The 10,492-nt window shown below is 62.2% G+C and overlaps 1 protein-coding gene across 1 annotated transcript in view; it reads right to left on the bottom strand.

Annotated features, from left to right (window-relative positions):
• FIBCD1 (fibrinogen C domain containing 1) overlaps window positions 1–7,343 on the bottom strand; it is a 31,116-nt gene extending 23,773 nt beyond the window's left edge. The window contains exon 1 of the mRNA XM_021691641.1: window positions 7,226–7,343. Within this exon, the coding sequence (XP_021547316.1) occupies window positions 7,226–7,297 (72 nt within the window). The 5' untranslated portion in view covers window positions 7,298–7,343. The remainder of the gene's footprint in view (window positions 1–7,225) is intronic.
• Window positions 7,344–10,492: the final 3,149 nt, after the last annotated feature.

Genomic DNA, 10,492 nt, shown 5'->3' on the forward strand with positions numbered 1-10,492 from the left:
TCCCAGGCTCCACACGTCTAGACAGCTTACTCCTGCCAGACCTGGACACATTAGCTCCCTCACAGCAGCTCTGCATAGGCTGCTCCCTTAGCCTGAGGCATCTGCTGCCCCTGCTCCGCTTCCTAATTCCCTCTCTTCCTTCGGGGCCCAGCTAGATGTCACCTCCTCCAGGAAGCCTTCCTAGACTGTTTCCCCAGCCCTCCCCACCCCAACCTAGTTTGGGAAAGACTCCTCCTCCATGTTCCCATGGCCCTTGCTCCCCTCCCCCATGGTGGCACTCATCAAGACCGACAGTCATCACCTTTGACTTCATTCATGTACTCGCTCAAACATCCATTCAACGTTCACTGGGTGTCCCCATGAGCCAGGCTCCAAACCAGTCCCTGAGGATGGGGGTGGCAGTTGTCCTAGCCCTGCCCTGGGGGAGCTCATGTCCCATGGACTGTGATTCTTAGCCTATGTGGGGCGTGGATCGGTTTGGGAATCTCTGAATGCTGTGCACCCAAGGAAGGCTAGGCTGGCAAGCCCCAGGCCCAGGCGAATTACCCTGGACCACGGGAGCCCCTGAGGGCAGGGCCTGCTCGCCTGGCATGGAGCAGCTGCTTGTGGGATGGATGGGAGGAAGAGCAGATGGACCAGGTCATTTCCCAGTGACCGTGCTCGCATGGGGAGGAGGTCAAGGCCCCGCCACCCTACTGTGCGTGGCAGGGCAGAGGCTCATGACCTCCACACTGAGCCCTGGACCCCGAGGCAAGGCCACCTCTAACCCCGTGCCACCCCTGATGGCCTCGTACAGAATGAAGGCCACCTCCAGGCTGCCCCAAGCCCCCAGTCACCTGCAGATCAGAAGCTTCCAGATTATCGCTGCCATTCCTTGAATACGTGCCCTGTTCCCGCCCCTGAAACCTCCGAACAACCCCCTGCTCTGGTTGGATTCACTTGGCGGGTGGGAAAACTGAAGCTTGGAGAGCAGAAGACCCCTTCCCGAGGTCACACAGGAGGTACATGGGAGGGCCAGCATTTGATCCCAGGGCTGGTGGCCGGAATCACACCCTCTGTCAAGGCTGCTTGCTTCCCACAAACTTCTTCCCTCTGTCTGGTGTGTGACTGGGGTTTGCGAGACAAAGCTCTGTGTCAGCAAGTAAGTCCCTGTCAGGCCCCTCCCCGAGCCCATCGGGAGACACCTTGCCCAAAGCAGCTCTGAGCGCCGTCCTCCAACCGAAGAACATTAAGGTCCCCCAACTGGCTAGGCAGAGCGGCCAGCCACGTCTCCCTGTGTCTCCAGGACCCTCGCCCTCTCGTGCACCTGCTTCCACCCAAGCCCCTGATCCCTGGAGGGAAGGCAGAGGGTGCTGGGGAGGGAGAGGCTTGAGAAAGCCGCAAGGGATCCCCAGAGGGGCAGGGGGATGACGGAGATGGAGCTGAAACAGGCCACTCAGCAGAGGAGAATTAGTCTTCTGAGATCACCTTAAACATGAAGTACTGTTCGCTTTTATAGGCTGCTGTTTACGTGTCTCGCAGAGGAATCTGCCGAGATAATAAGGGGGGGCTCTGGGCAGTGGGCAGCCGATGGAGCATGCCGTGGGGCTGGGGCTTGTTAATGAGCCTTCGGTGGCCCCGAGCACCCGGGGGTCCGCAGGAAGCCACGAAGGCACACGGGGCAAGGGGTGGGGACACTGGGAAGCTATCCCGGGCAGTGGCATGAGAGGAGCCAGGAGCCCCGGGTTCGAGGTCCAGTCTGCCCCTAACTGTGTGTGTGAGCCCCCAGCTGGAGGGACGCGGCTTCATTCCCTGTGTGACCTCCCCCCCGCCCAGTGCTGTCCCAGCCAAGGGGAGGAGGAGATGGGCTCGTGTCAGGGGACGCAGGAGACTGGAAGCTGCAAAGGTGCCTCAGTGCCCTTAGTGGAGGGGTGGTATCTTTCCCGGCTGCCTCCTCTGTGTCCCCAGCCTCAGAGGTGGTCATGGGGTCCGGCGGGGACAGGAGCGCTCAGGAGGGAGGGACGCACCGCATCGATGGCCTGCTAGCCAAACACACCCGGCCCGCCCCATCTCCTTCCTTGTCTGCTGGCGAGCCAGGGGGGGGTAGCCTCGGGGTGGACCGAGACTCTACTCCTTGTATCAAGGTCAGAAGAAGAAAGTGTCCCTCTAGGGGGAGGCCAGGCAAGGTCAGATCCAAATGCAAGTGGCTCCGAGCCCCCCATCTCCTAGGAGCACCCCAGCTGGAGGCAGGGTGGCCGTTCATCATGACGGAACTGGGTAGTGGAGCTGTGGATTGGGAAAACCGCGGCTGGGTGGTGGGCAGGCGGGGGTGCCCGGCAGGGAGGGCCTCTCAGGCACAGGGCTGCGGGCGGGCGGCGCAGAGCCCCTGGGGACGTCCTTCCTCCTCACCTCCTCCCCCCAGGAGCCCACATCTTCCCCCACCGCTGGCAAACGGCTCCTACCTGGCAAACTCGGAGGCCCTGGCTCTGGCAGGACCGGGGGTGGGGATCCCAGAGATCCCCTAAAGTGAGGGACTCAAAATCCTGGCATCCCAAAGACTTGGGAAGAGGGCCTACTAGCTTGTTCTATGGGCTCTGAGGAAGAACCCCCTGTCCTGCTAGGGCCTCTTTAAGGCACCCCACGCTGAGGGGCATCTGAAGCCTCCGGCCACCTGGAAGTTCCTGGGGGAGTGGCTAACAGGGACAAAGAGACAGGACCTGGAGAGCTGCCCAAGTCCACCCCTCCTGGGGGCTCCAAGCTCCCCAAGCCCTGCCACTCCTCTGGAAGCAAGCAGCTCTGGGTCCATTTTCGGGGGGGGTCTCCATATGTGTCCTGTGAGGGTCTTGTTCCCCAGCCCCACAGCTCCTGGCCTCCTGGATGGCCCACTCAGCCCGCCGACACCAAAAACCAGGTTCCGTCCACCCCTAACCCGAGCCCCCCGAGAGTCCCACCTGGGGACGGCACCAACTGCATCACTACCCCCCCAAAGCTGGTGCCTCACGGAGTTCCCCACCTTTCCCTCCGCCGACACCCAGCCAGCCACCTGGCTCTGTCCCTGTGCCCCCAGCCCTGCCCTGGTCCAAGCCCCCTCACCTGCCTCTAAATCACTGTGACCATCTCCCCCTGGCCTCCTCCCAACCCCACCCCCACCAACTCATTCCTCATGCAGCAGCAAAGGACCCCTCCCGAAGGTCCCGCTGAGACCCCTCTAGAGCTACGGAGGCCTCCTGCCTCCAGAGCAGGTCCCACTGGGCCCCTCAGCTCAGGGCACCTGCAGGCTCCGCCCTGAACCCTGCCCTGCTCTTTCCACCTGCCCGGCTCCTTTCCTGTCCCCCAACACACCTTGGTCTCCCTGAAGGACAGATCAGGCAAATGCTGTCCAGCTTAAACACTGCCTCCTCCGGGAAGCCGTTTCCTCTGCGCTCCCACCCTGCCTTCCATCACAGCCACCGGCTGGACTGGATGGTGAGCTCCGTGGGGCGGGGCCGGGCCCGGAGGAAGGCACAGAAAAGTGACAGAAGGGAGTCCTTGGCTTGTCGTCCCTGTGGGCTCCCGCTTCCCTCCTTCTCTCCCAGCCCCCACCTAACCTAGTGACCTCCAACCAAACCCTAGGGAACAAGAGGACAGACACTTTTCTTTACAGCGCCTTGTAATAATACCTGACTTGTGGGTTTCTTTGTCCCCCTCATGAGACTCGAAGCTTCCTGAGGTACAGGTTCCCAGCTGTACATCCCAGCTGAGGTAGGGACTCTAAAAACAGTCACCGAGTGAATGCAGTGCAGCGGGGTTTAGGTTAGACATCAGGAAGAACTTCCCAACGAGGATTTGGTTTTCCTTCTGCAACATTTTTAGAAGTTTTGAAAGGACCAAGAGACGCCGCCTGGGATTGCCAAGGCTGACCTCCCTGTGGGGTGACGTGACTCGAGGACTGCTCAGAAGCGAGCCCCCGCCCAGGAGGAGCCGGTTACAGGGTGACTTCCTGCCCCACACTCCAAGAGAGAAGAATCGTGTCTATTTCTAGATCCTTTCATCTGAGCGACTCCAAACTCTGGCAAATATCCCACCACCATCTCCTGCCCCAAGGGTGTGAGGGCCCCTTCATTCTGCAGGGGGAGAAGGGACACTCTAATGAAGGCAGGAACTCGTCCAAGGTCAGCCAGCAGATGAGGAGCTGAGGCGGGACGGGGCCGAGGGCAGAGCGGCCTCAGGTTGTCCCCAGAAACACGTCGTGGCAGCGGGGGACCGTGAGCGCCCCGGGGACCACGCAGCCTGCACGCCGGGGCTCTCCCCCTGGGAATTACATCATGCAGCTGAGCAGACTGACCGAGGGAAGGACAGCCAACCGCTCCTGCCTTCATCTGCCTGGTGACGAAGACCGGGGTTCAGGTCCCGGCTCTGGCTCCCTTACCCTCAGTTTCCTCATCTGCCAAATGGGTTGGTTGTCCCTGCTGCCAATCTCCCAGTGTGGTTGTGGCTAAGAAGCGAGAGGCGTGGAGAGATGAGCCCGGCTACTGCTCTGAGGGCTTCTATTCTCCCGGAGGAGGTGCCCCGCTAAAGAACCTTAGCCAGGCCCTTCTGGCGGGAGCTGGGTGGTCAGCTCATTCTCCCTGGCGGGCAGAGGGAAGATCAGGACACTGACAGCCTGCAAAAGGGAACAGGCTACGGTGAGAACCACCATCCTCACAGGTGGACAGTGCTTTGCAGTTTGCAAAACACACCAGGATTTCACCTGATCCTCCGAGGAGCCCAACACCAAACCAGGTTCTGGAAGTGAGGAGGAAGCAGGAAAAGCTGTTCTCATTTTGCAGGTTGTAAGCACAGACCCAGAGAGGGGGAGTAACTTCCCCAGAGTCACACAGCATGTCAATGGCTGAGACAAAACTAGGAACATGGGAGGAGAGAAGGCCAGATCTGAGGGAGGAAGTTGAGAGGGACCCAGGACAGTGAGGCTCTCTCTTTCAACAGTGAGCTCAGGAAAGGCCCTGCCTCTTCTCTGAAGCTTCCAACGAGCCTGGGGCTGGCGCAGGGGACAGCCTATCTGCATGCAAGGTCACCAAAGGAGTGGGAAGGGGAGGGCGTGTTTGATATTGGCCCCAGGCCCCTGGGGCCACAAGCCCTCAGCTGCCTCTGATGCCAAGGGGGCAGACAGCCGGGCTCTGGCTGGTGGCACCTGGACTATGCGACCCAGGCAGCCGCAGAGGGAGGCCCCGAAGCCACAGCTCAAACAGATCCCCCAGAAGCCACCTCCCCTTGAGACATAGCGGCACTTGCTGGCTCCTCGCCCCCAGCGCCTGGCTGAGGCTTCATGCAGTTCAATTCAGCAAATGTCCCTAAGCTCCCACCCTGACTGCATGGAAGGGCAGGAGCCTGGGCCCAGGGGAAGAACTAGAGATGGGGGCCCAGAAGGAGCATGTGTCCAAAGGGAGCTCCTGATAGAGGAGAGCCCTGGGGCAGGGGGACAAGGCAGTGAGAAAAAGGCAGCTGAGGAGAACAAGCTAAATGCTACCGGGACTTTGAGGCACAGCCCCAGAACATCAGGGAAAGCTTCCTGGAGGAGGTGGCATCTGAATAGGTTTTGAAGTACATGTAGGATTTCTCTGAGCAAAAGCAAAAGGGTGTGAGTGTGTGTGTGTGTGTGTGTGTGTTGGAGATCTCGGTGGGGCCAACAAGATGACACTGCAAAGGTCTGGAAACGGGCAGCCTAGTGTGGGACTGGGGTTTGGCAAATGACAAGCAGTCAGTTCCGGTAAGGGGGCTAGTGGGAAAGGAGAATGGGTCAGGCTGGGGATAGCCTTGAACAAATCTAGGAGGTAAGACTGCTCTTGCTAAGAGGGTAAAAAGTCACATCTTAGCAGGAGAGGATTTTTTTTTTTTTTTAAATCTGGGATTGGCTTGGGTGTCGACCTGATGGAAACAAAGGAACAGACCACCTGGGAGGCATCGGGAGCTGCTGGGCTCAGACCTGCGTTCGAATCCTTACTCTCCTGCTAACATGCTGTGTGACCTGAGCGCATGCCTCAACCTCTCTGAGCCACGTTAGCCTGTGACATGGGAATGTGCCTCCCTGCCTAGCCCCCAGGCTGCTGCAGGAAGTGAGGTTGTGCAGATGGTTGGGAAGGAGCTTTGCAAACTGTGGAGGGCTGGGCCCCCACACCACGGCACTGTCCCTCCAGACAGAAGGAGCAGGTTGAAGCCCTGGAGAGTGAGGGGCTGTCAAGGCTCGTCCCTGCCGCCCCCTCCTGCCACTGTAAACACAAATGGCTCTTTCCCCAATGACATCTGTCTGGGAGAAATTTGAAATTTAAAACGGGCAGCCCCATTATTTCCTCTCCTTGGCGAGCGGGCCTCCTCATCTTGCCTGCCTGCCCCAGTCCCTGGGCAGCCTGGCCTGGGGCAGCCCCAGGGCTGTCCCTCCACTCAGCTTCGCATCTCCAGCCCCCTCTCCGGCCAGCCCTGGAGCTCTGCCCTCACCACCCCTCTTCCCAGTGCACAGCCCTGGGCACCCTCCAAGCCTACCCCCTCCACTGCCCCAAAAGAGGCAGCAGGAAGGGTGCAATGAACAGGCCCTGGCACCACGGACCCAGGTTCAAATCTCAGCAGAGCCTCATGGCCTCCGGCAGGAGCAACCCTCTCTGAGACCTGCTTTTCTTGTCTTAAAGCTGGAGAACCATGACACCCAAGCTTCTCACTTGAGACATTTATTGATCCTTTAGTGTAGAGCATGGCCCCGTTTAAAGTGTGAGGATTTAGAGGAGATCCAGGGGGATCCGCACCCTGGTCCAGAAGCTCAGGTTACCAGGCCAGGCGCCTGGCACAGGGTGGTGCCCAGGGTGGATAGTTAGCAAGTGATTAAGATGCCCATTGTAGAGGTGAGGAGACAGACACTCAGCGAGGGGTGTGATTAGTGTGGCCGCACAGTTTACTGAAGGGCTGGTCACCCTGTGAACTAGAGGTTCCCTACTCCCTCTGCTCACGCGGGCACCGGGAGGCTGTTGGAGCCTCAAGAGGGCCATCTGCCACAGCGCTATGCAGGGGTGCTGCCCTCATCCGCACCCCGAACCCCAAGTTCAAGCCTCTTCCGGAGCAGGAGGAGAGGAGGGCGTCGCCTCGCCCCAGGCCTCCCGAGCCTCGCGGGGGGCAGCCCAAACTCCAGCCTCGAGCTGCGCGCCCACCCCGCCGGCCGCAGCGGCCACCACCTCGCCAACCGCGCGGGCCCCACGTCCCCACGCCCCGGGCCCGCGCGTACCTGCGGCTTGTCACGCGGCCGGTCCTCAAGTTGGGAAGCGCCGCCCATGGTCTTCCACCGGTCGTTGACCATCTTCCGGCAGGACTGGCGGGGGCGCCCGGCGAGGCGCGCCGCTGCGGAGCGCAAAGACGCCGGGGTGGGCGCGGGCTCGGGGCGCGTTCTGCCCGCCAGATCCCCGCCTCGGTACCCCGCGCCGGCTGGCCCGGGCCAGCGGGCGTGCGTGTCCGGGGGTGCGCGGGTGAGGGCGGGCTGCGCGGGGGTGCGCGGGTGAGGGCGGGAGCGGGAGCGCGAGAGCAGCCAGCCCGCCAGCCCGCCCGCCGCTCGCGCTGCGCGCCGTCCCCGCTCCCCGCTCCCGCGCCTCCCCCTGCGCGCTCCTCTCCCTCCTCCCTCCTTGCTTCTCAATCTCCGTGTCGTTTTTGTCTCGGACTCTCTTTGCCTTTTATTGCTCCCCCGCCCCCCCCCCCGGCCTCCCTCCCTCCCTCTCTCTCTTTCTCTCGCACACATACACACATACACACACACACACATACACACACCGCGGCCAACGATAGTTCATCTCCACCTCCGAAAAGGCCCAGATAAAGGGGCAGAACCCGCCCCAGGACCCCGGGGCCAGCCGGGGAGGGGGGGGGCGGCAAACTGCCGCGGGCAGCCCGTCCCCTGCCGGCTCCCGGAGGGGCCAGGGAAACCCGGACGGCACCTCCTCACAAACTTCCTCCCCGGCCGGACCCGTGCCAACTCACCGTGCGCGGGGGGCGCGGCGCCGGGCGGGCGCAGGGGGCGCCCCTGCCGGGCCGTCGGGCGTCTACCGGGAGCGGCCCCGAGCTCCTCCCGCTCCCTCGACCGGGGCGGGGCAGGGGGTGGGGGCCGGCCGGCGTGCGCCCCCTGTGGGTCTCCGAGGTCTCGGTCCGGGCCCCGTGGCAAGTGCGTCCAGTCCTGGAGTCACGAGCCGCTGGGACCTTCCCCTCCGGATCCCGACCAGCGAGGCCGGCCCTGGGCGTGCCCGGGCCAGAGTCCGCGACCCTGGATCCTGGCTCTCGCGGGCCAACAGCAGGCCCGACGCCTCCCTGCGCAGGCGGCCCGGGGGCCGCAGGGGGTCCCCGCCGCCGCGACAGCCGCCGGCGCCGCGGTCCCGAGTACGAGCCGCTCCGCGCTCTGCCCGCGCTCGCGGCCGACCGCCCGCGTTCCCCAGGCGCGCCCCGCACCGTCTCAGCCCCCGCCCCCTCCTCTGCCCAGGAGAGCAGGGATCTGTGCCGGGAGGGGGCTTCTTAGTCGCCCTCTCCCACCAGCAGCACTTTTAAAAGCATTTAATCCGCCCGGCGCGGCCTTCGGAGGTAATTGACAAAGTCCTTAATCTGCGCCCTTAACGAGCTGCTATTGTGGCTTCTGACCGGGAGGCGCCCACACGGCCCGACGCCGCGTTCTCTGCGGGCCGCCCCCTCTCCGGGCCGCTGCAGGAGCCGGGACGACTGTCCCTCCCCCGCCCCTTTCTTCGATCCCTTCTGCTCCCCCCAGCTTCAGAATAGACACCCCCATTTCCCGCCCCCCGCTTCTCCCCGAAGCTGTTTTCCGGCTCCCGGGGAGCCTTGGCCCGCCACGCTGTTCCCTGGCACCGTCTTCGTCTCTTCCCCACCGGCTGCCAGTCTGTCGCCCCATCTTCGTCCCTCTTCCCGCCCCTCTCCAAGCCCCACACAGGCGATGCAGGCTGCCCAGCCTGCGAGGTCGCCGCGCCCTGAGCCAGGAAAGCCGGGGGACCCCATGCCCCATGCCATCTAAGCAACTGTCACTCACCCCCCAGCAGCTGGGTTCACAACACGCCAGCTGGTTGTCCCCAGTCTCCTCCTCCTTTCAGGGCTGCCGGCTGCCCCACCTGCAGCCCCACCACTCTGCGCCCCACAGGGAGGCTGCCTAGGTTGCTGGAGGGGATCCCACAGCACTGGCTGGGAGGCAGGGGACCTGCACAGAGTCCAGGCTTTTTCCCGATGGCACCCTTCCCCGCCGGGGCCCCTTTCCTGTGGGTTCAAGGGATTGTCAGGTGACCTGGGGAGGGGGCATCTGGCTTGGGTGGAGGGGTGTGGTGGAAAGCACAGAGCCCTGGCTGTGGGGCCTGGGGCAAGCTACTGCTCCTCTCTGAGCCTCAGTTTCCCCATGTGTACCAACAGGTTAACAGCATCCTCTTTGGAAGAGCTCTCGTGAAGTTCTAAGAGGGTGCATTGAAGCACCTGAGCAGATTTCAAACTTTCCTGCAATGACCTTGGGCAGATTTCCTGTCCCCTCTAGCCTCAGTGTCCTCACTGAAGAAATCAGGACCTCCCCCTTCTTGACGGGGAATTGTGACGTTTACAGGCATGTGGCTGATACTGCAAGTCTGTGATTCCGATTTGGGGAGAGGATGTAAACCCCAGATGTGTCTCTGTACAGACAAAAGATCAGCCTGGGGTGGAACCCTGAACTGAGAATCTGAGGCAGGGTGGTGCTATGGATGATGAATAGAGGTTCAGGGCACATGCTCTGAGTGGGCAGGGAGAGAATCCTGAAGAAGCAGGGGTGTGAGCCAGGCTTTGAAGGCAGGATGTCTGTTTGCTGGGGAAGAAGACATTGCAGCAAAGGCAGGGCATGGAGAGTGACGGTGGGCTGTGCGGGCAGGTGCAAGCAGGAGGATGCTGGCTGGAGGATCTGCGCCCAGGCCTGCGTTAAGGATGGTTTGACAGGTGAGCGGGGGCCACCTAGCGGCTCCTCCCGGCACTGCTTGCTGCAGGTTGTCTCACCTGCTCAGGGACAGACGCCTCACTTTCCTGCCCTTGAGGGGGTGCAGTGAGTACCTGTGTCAAGGGCGATCTTCACCTGTCACCCCCTCGGCACCCCAAGAGAAGAACCAGCCCTGGTGCGGCTCTGGCATGAGCCTGCAGGCATTTGCTCAGTGCTTTACACACCGTATTCACTTGACACTCTTGGGGCATAGTCTCAGGGAGAGGGGAGGGCCACCCTCAGCTCATTGACCCCGAGATCTGTGTAAGAAAAATCGAAGCTGACCTCACAGAGGGGACAGTGCCCCCACCCTTCCCCTTTGACAAAGCTAGTGTCCGCAGAGCCCCAGAGAGGAGCCCAGGTGTGTTCAACTGGCCAGGGCGGGATCAAGGCTATCTGGGTACCAGCCAGGACCTCGGGGCCACCAGAACTCAGGACCCCAGCTTGCATGGCATAGACCCGAGGCTGTCCCAGTGCCCCCACACACTCCCTGTGCATCCACTCACCCTCCTCCCTCTG

The sequence above is a fragment of the Neomonachus schauinslandi genome, chromosome 13 (genome assembly GCF_002201575.2).
Source record: "Neomonachus schauinslandi chromosome 13, ASM220157v2, whole genome shotgun sequence".
In the NCBI taxonomy this organism is placed as follows: Eukaryota; Metazoa; Chordata; class Mammalia; order Carnivora; family Phocidae; genus Neomonachus; species Neomonachus schauinslandi.